At 42.4% G+C, this 19,532-nt stretch overlaps 1 protein-coding gene across 1 annotated transcript in view; it reads left to right on the plus strand.

Annotated features, from left to right (window-relative positions):
* atg7 (ATG7 autophagy related 7 homolog) overlaps positions 1–19,532 on the plus strand; it is a gene marked incomplete at its 3' end in the record, with an annotated part of 83,900 nt that overhangs the window by 4,522 nt on the left and 59,846 nt on the right. Inside the window, exons 5-11 of the mRNA XM_084167700.1 lie at positions 3,653–3,730; positions 4,292–4,408; positions 6,848–6,994; positions 11,955–12,043; positions 13,522–13,649; positions 17,435–17,525; positions 17,651–17,795. Of these exons, the coding sequence (XP_084023826.1) occupies positions 3,653–3,730; positions 4,292–4,408; positions 6,848–6,994; positions 11,955–12,043; positions 13,522–13,649; positions 17,435–17,525; positions 17,651–17,795 (795 nt within the window). The remainder of the gene's footprint in view (positions 1–3,652; positions 3,731–4,291; positions 4,409–6,847; positions 6,995–11,954; positions 12,044–13,521; positions 13,650–17,434; positions 17,526–17,650; positions 17,796–19,532) is intronic.

A 19,532-nucleotide genomic window follows, 5' to 3' on the forward strand; every position in this document is an offset into this window, starting at 1 on the left:
TTCTTCAAGTACACTCACAAAAACCATCAAGCGGTATGATGAAACTGGCTCTCATGAGGACCACCACAGGAATGGAAGACCCAGAGTTTCCTCTGCTGCAGAGGATAAGTTCATTAGAGTTACCATCCTCAGAAATTGCAGCCCAAATAAATGCTTCACAGAGTTCAAGTCACAGACACATCTCAACATCAACTGTTCAAAAGGGACTATGTGAATCAGGCCTTCATGGTCAAATTGCTGCAAAGAAACCACTACTAAAGGACACCAATAAGAAGAGACCTGCTTGGGCCAAGAAACACGAGCAATGGACATTAGACCGGTGGAAATGTGTCCTTTGGTCTGGAGTCCAAATTTGAGATTTTTGGTTCCAACCGCCATGTCTTTGTGAGACGCGGTGTGGGTGAACGGATGATCTCTGCTTGTGTAGTTCCCACTATAAAGCATTGAGGAGGAGGTGTTATGGTGTGGGGGTGCTTTGCTGGTGACACTGTCTGTGATGTATTTAGAATTCAAGGCACACTTAACCAGCATGGCTACCACAGCATTCTGCGGCGATACGCCATCCCATCTGGTTTGGGCTTAGTGGGACTATCATTTGTTTTTCAACAGGACAATGACCCAACACACCTCCAGGCTGTGTAAGGGCTATTTTACCAAGAAGGAGAGTAATGGAGTGCTGCATCAGATGACCTGGCCTCCACAATCCCCCAACATCAACCCAATTGAGATGGTTTGGGATGAGTCAGACCGCAGAGTGAAGGAAAAGCAGCCAACAAGTGCTCAGCATATGTGGGAACTCCTTCAAGACTGTTGGAAAAGCATTCCAGGTGAAGCTGCTTGAGAGAATGCCAAGCGTGTGCAAAGCTGTCATCAAGGCAAAGGGTGGCTATTTGAAGAATCTCAAATATAAAATATATTTTAAATTTGTTTAACACTTTTTTTTGGTTACTACATGATTCAATATGTGTTATTTCATCGTTTTGATGTCTTCACTATTATTCTACAATGTAGAAAATAGTAAAAATAAAGAAAAACCCTTGAATGAGTAGGTGTCCAAACTTTGACTGGTAGTGTATGTCCATGGTAAGGCCTAATTTATGTATATACAGTGCATTGGGAAAGTATTCAGACCCCTTGACTTTTTCCACATTTTGTTACATTACAGCCTTATTCTAAAATTCATTAAATAAAAATGTTCTCATCAATCTACACACAATACCCCATAATGACAAAGTGAAACAGGTTTTTGGAAATCTTAGCACATTTTTTTAATTTACAAGTATTCAGACCCTTTGCTATGAGACTCAACATTGAGCTGTGGTGCGTCCTGTTTCCATTGATCATCCTTGAGATGTTTCTACAACTTGATTGGAGTCCACCTTTTGATAAATTCAATTGATTGCATATGATTTGGAAAGGCACACACCTGTCTATATAAGGTCCCACAGTTGACAGTGCATGTCAGAGCAAAAACCAAGCCATGAGGTCGAAGGAATTGTCCGTAGAGCTCCGAGACAGGATTGTGTCGAGACACAGATCTGGGGAAGGGTACCAAAACATTTCTGCAGCATTGAAGGTCCTCAAGAACACAGTGGCCTCTATCATTCTTAAATGGAAGAAGTTTGTAACGACCAAGACTCTTCCTAGAGCTGGCCGCCCGGCCAAACTGAATAATTGGGGGAGAAGGGCCTTGGTCAGGGAGGTGACCATGAACCCGATGGTGATTCTGACAGAGCTCCAGAGTTCATCTGTGGAGATGTTAGAAACTTCCAGAAGGACAACCATCTCTGCAACGCTCCACCAATCAGACCTTTATGGTGGAGTGGCCAGACGGAAGCCACTCCTCAGTAAAAAGCACATGACAGCATTTACATTTTACATTTGAGTCATTTAGCAGACGCTCTTATCCAGAGCGACTTTCAAATTGGTGCATTCAACTTATGATAGCCAGTGGGACAACGACCCATTTATTTATCTATTTATTTATTTATTTATTATTACTTTTTTTTTGTGGGGGGGTGGTAGAAAGATTACTGTTATACTATTCCAGGTATTTCTTAAAGAGGTAGGGTTTCAAGTGTCTCCGGAAGGTGGTCAGTGACTCCGCTGTCCTGGGGCCGTGGGGGAGCTTGTTCCACCATTGGGGTGCCAGAGCAGCGAATAGTTTTGACTGGGCTGAGCGGGAACTGTGCTTCCGTAGAGGTAGGGGGGCTAGCAGGCCAGAGGTGGATGAACGTAGTGCCCTCGTTTGGGTGTAGGGTCTGATCAGAGCCTGAAGGTAAGGAGGTGCCGTTCCCCTCACAGCTCCGTAGGCAAGCACCATGGTTTTGTAGTAGATACGAGCTTCAACTGGAAGCCAGTGGAGTGTGCGGAGGAGTTGGGTAACATGAGAGAACTTGGGAAGGTTGAACACCAGACGGGCTGCAGCGTTCTGGATAAGTTGTAGGGATTTAATGGCGCAGGGAGCCCAGCCAACAGCGAGTTGCAGTAATCCAGACGGGAGATGACAAGTGCCTGGATTAGGACCTGTGCCGCTTTCTGTGTAAGGTAGGGTCGTACTCTGCGAATGTTGTAGAGCATGAACTTGCAGGATCGGGTCACCGCTTTGATGTTAGCAGAGAACGACAGGGTGTTGTCCAGGGTCACGCCAAGGTTCTTTGCACTCTGGGAGGAGGACACAATGGAGTTGTCAACCGTGATGGCGAGATCATGGAGCGGGCAGTCCTTGGAGTTTGCCAAAATGCACCTAAAGGACTCTCAGACCATGAGAAACAAGATTATCTGGTCTGATGAAACCAAGATTGAACTCTTTGGCCTGAATGCCAAGCGTCACGTCTGGAGGAAACCTGGCACCATCCCTACGGTGAAGCATGGTGGTGGCAGCATCATGCTGTGGGGATGTTTTTCAGCAGCAGGGACTGGGAGACTAGTCATGCTTGAGGGAAAGATGAACGGAGCAAAGTACAGAGAGATCCTTGATGAAAACCTGTTCCAGAGCGCTCAGGACCTCAGACTGGGGCGACGGTTCGCCTTTCAACAGGACAACGACCCTAAGCACACAGCCAAGACAACGCTTGAGTGGTTTCGGGACATGTCTCTGAATGTCCTTGAGTGGCCCAGCCAGAGCCCAGACTTGAACCCAATCAAACGTCTCTGGAGAGACCTGAAAATAGCTGTGCAGCGACTCTCACCATCCAACCTGACAGAGCTTGAGAAGAATGGGAGAAACTCCTCACATACAGGTGTGCCAAGCTTGTAGCGTCATACCCAAGAATACTCGAAGCTGTAATCGCTGCCAAAGTTGCTTCAACAAAGTACTGAGTGAATGGTCTGAATACTTATGTAAATGTGATATTTCCGTTTAAAAAAATACATTTGCATACATTTCTAAAAAACATTTTGGGGTATTGTGTGTGTGTGTGTGTGTGTGTGTAGATTCTTGAGGGGAAAAAAAAAACAATTTTAATCAATTTTAGATTAAGGTAACAAATGTGGAAGAAGTCAAGGGATCAGAATACACTGTATAAAGAAATAATATATGTAGGTATAATATATCCTCATAGGCCATTGACAGATATTCTTATTCATGTGTTTTAATATGTAGTATTGGTCAGGTAATGTCTCATGTTTCATTGCCTCTTGTCCTTTCCAGATTTGGGATGCTATACAGTCCGGTGACGCTCTCAAGGACCCATCACTCCTCTGCAAATTCCTTTTGCTGACTTATGCAGTGCGTAAAACATCAAATCAATAAAACTATTTTTTTGTATAAGTCTATAATATAGTTTAATTACTTTTTTACAATGGGTTCTGTTCACTGCATTTGTGTTCCCTCGCTCTCTCTCTCTCTCTGTCTCGTTTATCAAAATTGGATTTGTTTTCGAATTCTTTGTGGATCTCTGTAATCTGAGGCAAATATGTCTCTCTAATATGGTCATACATTTGGCAGGAGGTTAGGAAGTGCAGCTCAGTTTCCACCTCATTTTGTGGGCAGTGTGCACATAGCCTGTCTTCTCTTGAGAGCCAGGTCTGCCTACGGCGGCCTTTCTCAATAGCAAGGCTATGCTCACTGAGTCTGTACATAGTCAAAGCTTTCCTTAAGTTTGGGTCAGTCACAGTTGTCAGGTATTCTGTGACTGTGTACTCTCTGTTTAGGGCCAAATAGCATTCTAGTTTGCGCTGTTTTTTTGTTAATTCTTTCCAATGTGTCCAAGTAATTCTCTTTTTGTTTTCTCATGATTTGGTTGGGTCTAATTGTGTTGCTGTTGTTGTCTCTCTCTGTGTCTCTCAGGACCTGAAGAAGTACCACTTCTACTACTGGTTCTGTTTCCCAGCTCTCTGTTTCTCTGAGGGAATTAAGATCCTCAAGGAGCCGGCTTCGTTAGAACAAGTCTTCTCTTCTAAACAGGTACTCACAGTTTTATAGATAGATAAGAGGATGTCCATTGGACCACGCTGAAGTAGGTTACTGAGTGTTGTGTGGGTGTATGTGAGTCAGCCAGAGCAGCACTAGAGTGTGAACAGGATCTCTGCTTATCACCTGCCTCTTGCCCCACAATAATATGGAATGTTCTGGAAAGTCAGCTTTACGACTGTAAAGGTCAACACAGAACACAGATAGTAGAGGAATACAGAGTCCATCTGGGGTGAACCAGGGTTTCTTTATTTTTTTTTACAATTTTCTAAATTGTAGAGTAATAGTGAACACATCAAAACTATGAAATAACACACATGGAATCATGTAGTAACCAAAAAAAGTGTTAAACAAATCAAAATATAGCCACCCTTTGCCTTGATGACAGCTTTGCACACTCTTGGCATTCTCTCAACCAGCTTCACCTGGAATGCTTTTCCAACAGTCTTGAAGGTGTTCCCACATATGCTGAGCATTTGTTGGCTGCTTTTCCTTCACTCTGCGGTCCAACTCATCCCAAACCATCTCAATTGGGTTGAGGTCGGAGTGCTGCATCAGATGACGTGGCCTCCACAATAACCCATCACTCTCCTCCTTCGTCAAATAGACCTTACACAGCCTGGAGGTGTGTTGGGTCATTGTCCTGTTGAAAAACAAATGATAGTCCCACTAAGCCCAAACCAGATGGGATGGCGTATCGCTGCAGAATGTGTCGTGGAAATATTTGACTCAAAAGGTAGTCAACTCAAAAATATCTCTCAAGAGACTGGAGCTTGTGAATCCAAAAATTAGACTTTATTATTTGCGTAACAAAGCCAAGCCGCTCCATGGAACACCTGCTCTCCTTGGCTCAAAGCTTTCCTTTTATACAATACAAATGCATAGTCATCCTTACATAGCATATACAGTTACTCCCCTTAGGGTAAATGATTAACTTCTTTCATGGCCACCCTTATCTTTCAACGTCTAGATGTCACATGTTGTTTTCTCCAAAAAAGGCGATGAGACCTCTTTCCCTTATCTCATTATATTGGTGGCAGACCCTTTCTTAAAAATAATACACATTCATACATTAAGGCATGGCTACACACTACATTGGCTATATTCCTTATTTGAGCATGCATCTGGATTACAAAGTATCAACCATGGTTACTATATTTTACCTTTTTAGCACTTCCCAACATTTGCCTTATAAAATATCTCTATAAATGCTGTGGCGGCCATGCTGGTTAAGTGTGCCTTGGATTCTAAATACATCACTGACAGTGTCACCAGCAAAGCACCATCACACCTCCTCCTCCATGCTTCACGGTGGGAACCACACATGTGGAGATCATCCGTTCACCTACTCTGCGTCTCACAAAGACACAGCGGTTGGAACCAACAATCTCAAATTTGGACTCATTAGATCAAAGGACAGATTTCCACCGGTCTAATGTCCATTGCTCGTGTTTCTTGGCCCAAGCAAGTCTCTTCTTCTTATTGGTGTCCTTTAGTAGTGGTTTCTTTGCAGGAATTCGACCATGGAGGCCTGATTCACACAGTCTCCTCTGAACAGTTGATGTTGAGATGTCTGTTACTTGAACTCTGTGAAGCATTTATTTGGGCTGCAATCTGAGGTGCAGTTATTTTAATTAACTTATCCTCTGCAGCAGAGGTAACTCTGGGTCTTCCTTTCCTGTGGCGGTCCTCGTGAGAGCCAGTTTCATCATAGCACTTGATGGTTTTTGCGACTACACTTGAAGAAACTTTCAAAGTTCTTGAAACGTTCCATATTGACTGACCTTCATGTCTTAAAGTAATGATGGACTGTTGTTTCTCTTTGCTTACTTGAGCTGTTCTTTCCATAATATGGACTTGGTCTTTTATCAAATTCGGCTATCTTCTGTATACCAACCCTACCTTGTCACAACACAACTGATTGGCTCAAACGCATTAAGAAGGAAAGAAATTCCACAAATTAACTTTTAACAAGGCACACCTGTTAATTGAAATGCATTCCAGGTGACTACCTCATGAAGCTGGTTGAGAGAATGCCAAGAGTGTGCAAAGCTGTCATCAACAATGTAGAAAATAATAAAAAAGAAAGAAAGAAAAACCCTTGAATGAGTAGGTGTGTCCAAACTTTTGACTGTTACTGTATGGGGAAGGACTGAGAGTAGTGTTGCAAAATTCCGGTTACGTCCCCGAACTTAGGAGGACACCAGGATTTATGGAAAACCTAGGAATATTTGGGGAAGTTACAGGAATTTTGCAACCCTAGGAAGGACTCCTATTCAGACAGTCTGGGGTGAACTGAAGGTTAGGTTGAGGACTGAATGTCTCTATCTAAACTCCACAGGTATGTTATTATATCCCACACAGACACGAGGTTTATCTAAATAATTCCCAGTAGTTCGGTGTTTTATCTATACCCTGTCTCTTCCCTCCCAGACCTCAGCTTTACAGGCAGCCTATGACAGTCTGTGCAGTGAAACGGGGACCTCGGCTGTTCCTTACTTCCTGATCAAGTACACAGAGGAGGCTGTCCAGGTGGCCCAGCTACGAGACTGGGACCGCTTCAACACTGATCTCAACCAGGTGGGGACCAAGAGTTATGCGGATAAGAATGGCCCATGTTGTTGGATCTGTAATTGGAGGACCGTTCTTGTTTTTCTCTTTCTATGTGGGAGAAAGATAGATAGATAGAAATGCCAATCATTACTAACCACATTTCCATCCACAGTTTTTCTGCAGTAAAGTCTACACACAATCACCACAGCTGTGACGGAAACAGGAAGTTTCGGTGTAATTGTATAAATATTTGTTTGTTTTTTGACATGGTGGGATCTTTTTGTGTCGGTGAAATGTATTATGCGGAGAAATGGCGTTGGAAATGCCTTTATGCGCAAATACTGATATAACAACCATCATATCGACGTAAACCTGGAGTCACGCGATGATATGGTGTGTTTGGTCCTCCCACCACGACTCACTAAACCATGCAGTTTATTAGGCAACAGATGAAATAAGTTATGATGAACGTCACAGGGTGGTGAAAGTGTAGTTATCTTGATGCTCCTTTCCAATAAATATCCAGGGTCTTATTCTGGTGACATGATGATCGATGCTTGACTGTCGTTTGACAAATATAAAAATATGATTAAGTCTACATAATAATCTTATCATGTAGACCAGGGTTCTTCAATTCCGGTCCTGGAGGGCCGAAACACCTCTGTTTTTCATCATCTCCTTCTAATCAGGGGCTAATTCAGACCTGAGACACCAGGTGAGTGCAATTAACTACCAGGTAGAAATAAAAAACAGAAGTGTTTCGGCCCTCCAGGACCGGAATTGAAGAACCCTGATGTAGACTAACCATCCCGCACTGTATCTGAGAGCTGTTGGCTAGACCGCAAGAACAGTTTGTGACAAAACTATCGGTAGAGTTGAAAATGGAAACACATTGAACTTTTTAGACTTTAATTCTTTTATTAGACTTTTTTTTTTTTTTTTTGACACTTATTTTTTATAGACTTTTATTCGGTACACGAAAACTTAAGCAAAAAAGTACATTTTGTGAGCACTACGTCATCACTCACTGATTTTTAACCGCAACAAGTCAGTTAAGTGGAAACACACCACTGGTGGGAAAATGCGCATATTTTATTTATGCAGATTTTTAGAATATTCACATGAAAAATCGCCAATTGGATGGAAACCATAGCTACTGTGGCACAATAAACATACAGTACGTCTGGGCGTTTTAACATGTCAGCGGACAAAGAGTTGATAAGAATGGGACAGTGGTAAAATAAAGTCACTAATTTCTCCTCTTGTGGGTTTATTACCAACGTTTTAAGGTCAAATAGCCTTTCATTATGGCTCAAAAGCCTGGTCATGCTGATAAGAGTGGGTTAGACTGCATTACTGGGCCGCTTCTTTACAGATCTCAAGAAGGTCAGGGGTTATGGGCTGGGGGACAGAGTACGCTAATAAGACCTTATTTACGCCTACAGGTAACCGCCAAAATAAAGGAAACGCCAACATATATATAAAGCGTCTTAACAAGCCAGAACAGCTGCAATGCGCCTTGGCATATCCTCGATTCTACAGGTGTCTCCACGAGAAATTCCATCATTTGGTGTTTTGTTGATGTTGGTGGAAAACGCTGTCTCGGGCGCCTGCTCCAGTGTCTCCCATAGGTGTTCTGTTGGGTTGAGATCCGGTGACTGAGACGGCCATGGCATATGGTTCACAGCGTTTTCCACGCTCATCGAACCATTCAGTGACCACTCGTGCCCTGTGGATGGGGGCGTTGTCATCCTGGAAGAGACCACTCCCATCAGGATATACATTATTTACCATAGGTTGAAGTTGATCACCCAGAATGTATTTATTGGCGTTTTACCTTTTGCCTGACGACTCGCCGTGAACTTAATTCCGCTGCTCTATTGATCGCTACGTGCATTCAGTCTGAGACTGCCATCCTGGAAACCGTTTGTGTGACTTCAAAATGAGGGGCGTTGTACAAAACCATATTAATCAGCAATTGGATCATCTCTAACAAATCTAACCAATCAAAGTTGATAACGTCATCATGTAGCAGCTCTGGCCCAACCAATCGGTTTCTGGGACCCAATCGTATCGGTCAGAATGTGTTTGAATTCTAGAAATCGTCAGGAATCGTCTAGGTACATGGTGGAGAGGAAGCATCAGTTGGCCGGAGCGATGTGGATCGATAGCCAGGCAAGTTTACCTCGCCCTCTAAGGGGTTGAGTGGACCTAAACCATGGCAGGGAGATGCACCCCACACCACAACAGAGCTGCCTGAACACTCATTTACTCATGTTTCCTTTTATTTTGGCATTTAACTGTACTTACTCCTCTTTGATCACTGTGGCATAAGATATCTTATCAATATGCTGATAAGGATGTCCAAGATCAGGGGTGCCCGACCAGTCGATCGCGATCTTCCGGTCGATCGCGGAGTGCTTGCCAGTCGATCGCGATCTTCCGGTCGATCGCGGAGTGCTTGCCAGTCGATCGTGAGATGATTATACATCTACTAAAATTCAGCCACACAAATCAATGCCTATAAGCTCTTTCTGTTTTAACTTTCGAACAGTCCTCCATTCATAGCAATGTCTGAAAAGTCACGTGATTTACATAAAATAGTCCCTGCAGTCCCCGTAGCGCGGTCAGATGCCGCCCGCCAACTCCCAAGTCGAGGTCACGGTGATGCCAGGCAGGTAGCTAGCTAGCTAGCTTTGTAGCCAGATTCGTTTTTTTAAGTTGTTCTTAAGTTGTCGACAACAGCAATAATGAGTGAAGGGAAGGATACAGAAAAACTGAAAACGTATCATTTCCACAACGATTGGGAGCAGGGTTATTTTTTTTCCGTCATGTCCAAACTCAAAATGTGTGTGTTCCTCATCTGCCATAATAGCATCGCTATCCCATAGAAAGGTTTACAGAACAACATTTTAAAAACCACACACGGGAAGATGTTAAACGTGAAAGAGGTGATGGATGTTGCGATGAAAGATTGTGTGTTCTGTTCGAGGCTGAAGTGGATCACACAGACCTGCTGCTGCACACGGATGCGCGGTGCCTGAGCCAAGGTAAATGTTTAGGGAGATTCAGTGAGTTGTTGCCTGAAATCAAGGAGTTTTCTCAAGGTCTCCAAACATGCAGAATATGCACTGCTGGAGGACACACAGTGGCTCCTGGATGTAGCTTTTCTCACTGACCTGACTTACATGCTTAATGTAAGGGGGCGGCAGGTAGCTTAGTGGTTAAGAGCTTTGGGCCAGTAATCGAAAGGTCGCTGGTTCTAATCCCCGAGCCGACCTAGGTGAAAAATCTGTCGGTGTGCCCTTGAGCAAGGCACTTAACCCTAATTGCTCCTGTAAGTCGCTCTGGATAAGAGCGTCTGCTAAATGACCAAAAAAATAAATAATGATTTTAATGTAGAGCTGCAAAGGAAAAATGCAAACATGTAATCGACTTGATCAGCTCTGTGAACACTTTGAAATGCAAACTACAGCTGCTCACAAGAAAGCTGCAACGTAAGGTCCTGCCCTTCTTTCAACACATGCGTTCAGAACTTGGAAGGATCCAGCACAGCCTGACGGTGCACGTTACGTGGAGCAAGTCCAGAGCATCTTATCGGAGTTTTGACAGTTTCATTTCACTGACTTTGCATCTCTTGAGCCTATTGTCACTTTTATGTGTGCTTTCCGTTTGGAAGTCATTGCCTCCAAAAATGGGATCACTTTTTCAGTTGGACACAACTATAGCAGAAACTGAAATTCTCACCCTTCAAAATGAAATTCGGCTGAAATCCAGGGCAACCACTGAGATGAAGGAAGAGTTCTGGGAGCTGCTGCTTGAGGGGAGGTATCCCAACATAACATGTGCTTTCAACTTATCAGCCCTTGTTGGATCAACCTAACTCTGTGAGTCTGCGTTTTCTCACATAAACATAAAGTCCAAGTACAGATCTACTATGACTGATGACTACCTTGTGGTCTGCATCAAGTTACTACAAGCTGCATCAAGCTGCTACAGGCTGCATCAAGCTGCTACAGGCTGCAACAAGCTGATACAGGCTGCATCAAGCTGCTACAGGCTGCTACAGGCTGCATCAAGCTGCTACAGGCTGCTACAGGCTGCATCAAGCTGCTACAGGCTGCATCAAGCTGCTACAGGCTGCATCAAGCTGCTGCTACAGGCTGCTACAGGCTGCATCAAGCTGCATCAAGCTGCTACAGGCTGCATCAAGCTGCTACAGGCTGCATCAAGCTGCTACAGGCTGCATCAAGCTGCATCAAGGTGCTACAGGCTGCATCAAGCTGCTACAGGCAGCATCAAGCTGCTACAGGCTGCATCAAGCTGCTACAGGCTGCTACAGGCTGCATCAAGCTGCTACAGGCTGCATCAAGCTGCTACAGGCTGCATCAAGCTGCTACAGGCTGCATCAAGCTGCTGCATCAAGCTGCTACAGGCTGCATCAAGCTGCTACAGGCTGCTACAGCCCTGACTATGAACAACTACTTGCCTCCACCCAATGCCAAAAGTCACACTGAGGTAGGAAATGAAATTAGTTGCACTTATTTGTGGAAAACTATGTTATTGGTCCACATTTATATTTGGGTATCAAATAGGTATCGTAGCGGCAGGTCCATACTCAGTGGTGTGTTGCGTTTCGTACATTTTGTTGGTTGGTTTAGATTTAGAGACTGGTAGATCTCATCAGGCTGGCAAATGAAAAAGTAGATCTCACGTCAAAGGTTGGGCACACCTGTCCTAGATTTAGTGGCACAATAAACGCAACAATAAACATTACACTGTACATCTGGGAATTTTTACATGTCCTTTGCACTTGACTTCCTGGTTCACTCCGGTAAGGTCTCTATGAAGTCACTGATGTTTCTTGGCACAGTCCCCAATCCTCAGACCTCTTGTGAAACGTCTCCCTTGGAGAAGCGGTATTTTGGCCTCGATGAGACTTCCTGGGTAAAAGGTTAGATTAAAATATGGTTTGTTCATATTGCAGATAACCGTGGGTGTTTATGATCCTTGCACTCTGCCCCAGCATCCAGGATGGCCTCTGAGGAATCTGCTATTTCTCCTAGCCTGCAAATGGTAAATGTCCCAAACATAACATCATCAATCACATCCCACACTACCGGGAGGGGATGAGTACACCTCCCTCCGCTGTATGTTTCAGTAGTTATAACTGACTAACAGGTTATCATAGAACACATCCCTCCCCTGTATATTCCAGTAGTGATAACTGACTAACAGGTTATTATAGAACACATCCCTCCGCTGTATATTCCAGTAGTTATAACTGACTAACAGGTTATTATAGAACACATCCCTCCCCTGTATATTCCAGTAGTGATAACTGACTAACAGGTTATCATAGAACACATCCCTCCGCTGTATATTCCAGTAGTGATAACTGACTAACAGGTTATCATAGAACACATCCCTCCGCTGTATATTCCAGTAGTTATAACTGACTAACAGGTTATCATAGAACACATCCCTCCGCTGTATATTCCAGTAGTGATAACTGACTAACAGGTTATCATAGAACACATCCCTCCCCTGTATATTCCAGTAGTGATAACTGACTAACAGGTTATCATAGAACACATCCCTCCCCTGTATATTCCAGTAGTGATAACTGACTAACAGGTTATTATAGAACACATCCCTCCGCTGTATATTCCAGTAGTGATAACTGACTAACAGGTTATCATAGAACACATCCCTCCGCTGTATATTTCAGTAGTTATAACTGACTAACAGGTTATCATAGAACACATCCCTCCGCTGTATATTTCAGTAGTTATAACTGACTAACAGCTTATTATAGAACACATCCCTCCCCTGTATATTCCAGTAGTTATAACTGACTAACAGGTTATCATAGAACACATCCCTCCGCTGTATATTCCAGTAGTTATAACTGACTAACAGGTTATCATAGAACACATCCCTCCGCTGTATATTTCAGTAGTTATAACTGACTAACAGGTTATTATAGTCAGTTATATGTTGCTAGATAAAGGCTTGATGGAGGAATCTGCTGTGTCTCATAGCCAGCAAATGGTAAATCCCCACGCTACCTTGCATGAAGTGAAACTGGCAAGCACAGTGTGCGGGGTCATCTCCTCTTTTTAAATCCCTATAAAATATAACGTCAATCAGATCCACTCCCACACTACCTCTACCGGGAAAGGATCCGTACCAATCCCCCCCCCCTCCCCTGTATATTCCAGTACAACTCTCTCTTCCTTTCCTGTGCATGACTAAGCTGTTAGTAATAAATATTATTGTAAATTGTTTAATATTAGCTAGATAAAGCTTGGCTGTGAACGGAGTCATGAGGTATGTTCCTACAGCATGTCAAGCTTACGTAAACATTATGATACGGAGCTATGTACATGTTAGCATTCCTCTGTGCATGCACACACGTGTGTGTGTGTGTGTGTGCCCGTCAAAGTGGTGTGAGCAATGATCCTGGATACGCGTTAACGTATACATGTAGTATTTTAAGCAAATATGTATAACATTCCATGTACATATTTGTGTGTGTGTGTGTATACCAGGGGCTCCCAACTGGATGTGGTGGAAGTGGTGTGTTTCAGAGACAGGACTCTTCAGGGTAGTAGGAACGTTCAGCACAGCATCGTGTTCCAGGTCAAACTACCGGTACCCGAGCAGTCTGTCAATGCAGGTAAACACACACATCCCACGGTTACCCTCCTGCGGAACCACAGGGCTGAGCAAACACACAAAGCCTGGCCTTTTATCTGGAGGATGTATGCACGCATGACTGTAAGTCGCTTTGGATAAAAGCGTCTGCTAAATGGCTTATTATTATAATAATAATAATAACATGATTTTTAACAACTACCTCATCTCTGTACCCCACACATACAAATATCTGTAAGGTCACTCAGTCGAGCAGTGAATTTCAAGCACAGATTCAACCACAAAGACCAGGGAGGTTTTCCAATGCCTCGCAAAGAAGGGCACCTATTGGTTGGGTAAATTTTTTTAAAAATAAGCAGACACTGTATATCCCTTTGAGCATGGTGAAGTTATTAAATACACTTTGGATGGTGTATCAATACACCCATTCACTACAAAGATACAGTCATCCTTCCTAACTCAGTTTCCGGAGAGGAAGGAAACCGCTCGAGGATTTCAACACGAGGCCAATGGTGACTTTACAACAGTTACACAGTTTAATGGCTGTGATTGGAGAAAACGGAGGCTGGATCAACAACATTGTAGTTACTCCACAATACTAACCTAAATGACAGAGAGAAAAGAAGGAAACCTCTACAGAATAAAAATATTCCAAAACATCCTGTTTGCAACAAGGCACTAAAGTAAAACTGCAAAAAAATGTGGCAAAAAAATGTACTTTATGTCCTGAATACAAAGTGTTATGTTTGGGGCAAATCCAACACATTTACTGAGTACCGTTCTTCATATTTTCAAGCATAGTGGTGGCTGCATCATGTTAAGGGTATGCTTGTCATCGGCAAGGACTAGGGATTAAAAAAATAAATAAAAACAAATGTAATAGAGCTAAGTCCTATAGGAAAACCTGGTTCAGTCTGCTTTCCAACAGACACTGGGAGACTAGAGGAAAACCTGGTTCAGTCTGCTTTCCACCAGACACTGGGAGACTAGAGGAAAACCTGGTTCAGTCTGCTTTCCAACAGACACTGGGAGACTAGAGGAAAACCTGGTTCAGTCTGCTTTCCAACAGACACTGGGAGACTAGAGGAAAACCTGGTTCAGTCTGCTTTCCAACAGACACTGGGAGACTAATTCACCTTTCAGCTGGACAATAACCTTAAACACAAGGCCAAATATACGCTGGAGTTGCTTACCAAGAAGACAGTGAATGTTCCTGAATTTCTAAAAGAATAATGTGCAAATAATGGACAATCCAGCTGTGCAAAGCTCTAAGAGACTTCACAGACAGACTCACAGCTTCCATAGGTGATTCAAACATCTATTTAATCCGTTTAGAATTCAGGCAGTAACACAACAAAATGTGGAATAAATCGAGGGGTATGAATACTTTCTGAGGACACTGAAGACACTGGAGTTGCTTACCAAGACTACATTGAATGTTCCTGTGTGGCCAAATTTAGAGTTTTGACTTAAATCGTCTTGAAAATCTATGGCAAGACTTAAATGGCTGTCTAGCAATGATCGACAACCAACTTGACAGAGTTTGAAGAATTTTTAAAAGAATAATGGGCAAATATTTTACAATCCAGATGTGCAAAGCTCGTTAGAGACTTACCCATAAAGGCTTTTTTTAGTTTCCATTAATAAAAATACATGTCAATTTTTCCTTCCACTTTCAGATGACAAAATATTTTGTGTAGATCGTTGACAAAAAAAAAAAGACAAATCCATTTTAATCCCAATTTGTAACACAACAAATTGTGAAAAAAAGTAAAGGGGTGTGAAATACTTTCTGAAGGGACTGTATGTAGGGAATAGGGTGGTATTTGAGCCGCATCCCCTCCCAGTCTCCGTAGCCCCTCCCAGTCTCCGTAGCCCCTCCCAGTCTCTGTGGAGAGTCCTCTCTCTGACTCTCTGGCTAGTCATTCCTTCATTATCCTCCTTTCTCCAGTGTCTGCTTTAGGTTAGAAGGGTGTGTGTGTGTGTGTTTGTTTTAACTATCCTTGTGGGTACCAGAAGTCCTTACACGGAAAATTCGGACAAGTGGGGACATTTTGCCCGTCCCCACAAGGAAATATTATGGTTAGGTTAAAGGTTAGATTTAGGGTTAGGGAAAATAGGATTTTGGATGGGAATCAATTCTTTGGTCCCCACAAGGATAGCAATACAAACGTGTGTGTCTGTGTGTGACCCTTATAATGGAGTGGATCACAGTCAAAGGATGACCCAGTTTTCATTCACTTGTATTTACATTTTCTATTGAATTTATTTCATAGTTTTTTTAAATTGTAAATTAGCCTTTACCATAGAAGGTCAAGTACTGTATGTTGTTGATGTTGACCTGTGAGATCGGATTCAGTTGAACAGAAATTAACAGACATCAAAGTGATCAATAGTCTATCATTATCAACAGTCTCCACTAATCAATAATCTGTCATTATCAACAGTCTCCACTAATCAATAGTCTCATTATCAACAGACTCCACTAATCAATAGTCTGTCATTATCAGCAGTCTCCTAATCAATAGTATACACAAATCAATAGTATACACTAATCAATAGTCTGCCATTATCGATAATATGTCATTATCAACAGTCTCCACTGACCAATAGTCTGTCATTATCAACAGTCTCCACTAATCAAAACTATGTCATTATCAACAGTCTGTCATTATCAAGTCTCCACTAATCAATATTCTGTCATTATCAAGTCTCCACTAATCAATAGTCTGTCATTATCAACTCTCTCCACTAATCAATAGTCTGTCATTATCAACTGTCTCCACTAATCAATAGTCTGTCATTATCAACTGTCTCCACTAATCAATAATCTGTCATTATCAACAGTCTCCACTAATCAATAGTCTCATTATCAACAGACTCCACTAATCAATAGTCTGTCATTATCAGCAGTCTCCTAATCAATAGTATACACAAATCAATAGTATACACTAATCAATAGTCTGCCATTATCGATAATATGTCATTATCAACAGTCTCCACTGACCAATAGTCTGTCATTATCAACTGTCTCCACTAATCAATAGTCTGTCATTGTCAACTGTCTCCACTAATCAATAGTCTGTCATTATCAACTGTCTCCACTAATCAATAGTCTGTCATTGTCAACTGTCTCCACTAATCAATAGTCTGTCATTATCAGCAGTCTCCTAATCAATAGTATACACTAATCAATAGTATACACTAATCAATAGTCTGCCATTATCGATAATATGTCATTATCAACAGTCTCCACTAATCAAAACTATGTCATTATCAACAGTCTGTCATTATCAAGTCTCCACTAATCAATATTCTGTCATTATCAACTGTCTCCACTAATCAATATTCTGTCATTATCAAGTCTCCACTAATCAATAGTCTGTCATTATCAACTGTCTCCACTAATCAAAACTATGTCATTATCAACAGTCTGTCATTATCAAGTCTCCACTAATCAATATTCTGTCATTATCAACTGTCTCCACTAATCAATATTCTGTCATTATCAAGTCTCCACTAATCAATAGTCTGTCATTATCAACTGTCTCCACTAATCAATAGTCTGTCATTATCAACTGTCTCCACTAATCAATATTCTGTCATTATCAACTGTCTCCACTAATCAATAGTCTGTCATTATCAACTGTCTCCACTAATCAATAGTCTGTCATTATCAACTGTCTCCACTAATCAATAGTCTGTCATTGTCAACTGTCTCCACTAATCAATAGTCTGTCATTGTCAACTGTCTCCACTAATCAATAGTCTGTCATTGTCAACGGTCTTTGCTTTCTGTTCCCTCAGTGTGTCCAAAGAGTGTAGGATGGGAGAAGAACCCTAAAGGGGCCCTGGGGCCCCGGATGGTCAACCTCAGTGAATGTATGGACCCTAAGAGGTACAATCAATCAATCAATCAATCAATCAATCAATCAGGGTACATCGTGAGACTAACTCTATATGCATCAGAAAATGTTGTGTTATCTAGTGTCTATCTAACATTCTTTTAATCTAACACACCAGACTGGCAGAGTCGTCAGTGGATCTCAACCTGAAGTTGATGCGCTGGAGGCTGGTGCCTTCTCTGGATCTGGACAAAGTGACCTCTACCAAGTGTCTGCTGCTTGGGGCTGGTACACTGGGCTGCAACGTAGCCAGGACTCTAATGGTGAGCACCTGCTATGTTTTAGATTACCTAATGGAAACCTAGACCAGCAAGAATATATCCTGTATACCTTCTGACCAGACCAGGTCAAAAACTACATGTCAATATACTTTGACATGCTTGAGGTGACTCTAATGCTGAGCTCCTGGTATGTTTTACATACGTTCATTGGAACGTGGAGAATATATACAATTGAAGTCGGAAGTTTACAAACACCTTAGCGAAATACATTTCAACTCAGTTTTTCACAATTCCTGACATTTAATCCTAGTAAAAAATTCCCTGTTTTAGGTCGGTTAGGGTCACTGCTTTATTTTAAGAATGTGAAATGTCAGAATAATAGTAGAGATTTATTTCAGCTTTTATTTCTTTCATCACATTCCCAGTGGGTCAGAAGTTTACATACACTCAATTAGTATTTGGTAGCATTGCCTTTAAATTGTTTAACTTGGGTCAAACGTTTCTGGTAGCCTTCCACAAGCTTCCCACAATAAGTTGGGTGAATTTTGTCCCATTCCTCCTGACAGAGCTGGTGTAACTGAGTCAGGTTTGTAGGCCTCCTTGCTCGCACATGCTTTTTCAGTTCTGCCCAAAAATGTTCTATAGGATTGAGGTCAGGGCTTTGTGATGGCCACTCCAATACCTTGACTTTGTTGTCCTTAAGCCATTTTGCCACAACTTTGGAAGTATGCTTGGGGTCATTGTCCATTTGGAAGACCCATTTGCGGCCAAGATTTAACTTCCTGACTGATGTCTTGATGTTGCTTCAATATATCCACATAATATTCCTTCCTCATGATGCCATCTGTTTTGTGAAGCGCACCAGTCCCTCCTGCAGCAAAGCACCCCCACAGCATGATGCTGCCACCCCCGTGCTTCACGGTTGGGATGGTGTTCTTCGGCTTGCAAGCGTCCCCCTTTTTCCTCCAAACATAACGATGGTCATTATGGCCAAACAGTTCCATTTCTGTTTCATCAGACCAGAGGACATTTCTCCAAAAAGTACGATCTTTGTCCCCATGTGCAGTTGCAAAGCGTAGTCTGGCTTTTTTATGGTGGTTTTGGAGCAGTGGCTTCTTCATTGCTGAGCGGCCTTTCAGGTTATGTCGATATACAGTGAGGGGAAAAAAGTATTTGATCCCCTGCTGATTTTGTATGTTTGCCCACTGACAAAGACATGATCAGTCTATAATTTTTTAAAGTTTACTTGAACAGTGAGAGACAGAATAACAACAACAAAATCCTGAAAAACGCATGTCAAAAATGTTATAAATTGATTTGCATTTTAATGAGGGAAATAAGTATTTGACCCCCTCTCAATCAGAAAGATTTCTGGCTCCCAGGTATCTTTTATACAGATAACGAGCTGAGATTAGGAGCACAGTCTTAAAGGGAGTGCTCCTAATCTCAGCTTGTTACCTGTATAAAAGATACCTGTCCACAGTAGCAATCAATCAATCAGATTCCAAACTCTCCACTATGGCCAAGACCAAAGAGCTCTCCAAGGATGTCAGGAACAAGATTGTAGACCTACACAAGGCTGGAATGGGCTAGCCAGTCTCCAGACCTGGGGCACCATGCAAGATCTCACCTCGTGGAGTTGCAATGATCATGAAAACGGTGAGGAATTAGCCCAGAACTACACGGGAGGATCTTGTCAATGATCTCAAGGCAGCTGGGACCATAGTCACCAAGAAAACAATTGGTAACACACTATGCCGTGAAGGACTGAAATCCAGC

Source organism: Coregonus lavaretus (assembly GCF_964263955.1).
Source record: "Coregonus lavaretus genome assembly, chromosome: 8".
Lineage (NCBI taxonomy): Eukaryota > Metazoa > Chordata > Actinopteri > Salmoniformes > Salmonidae > Coregonus > Coregonus lavaretus.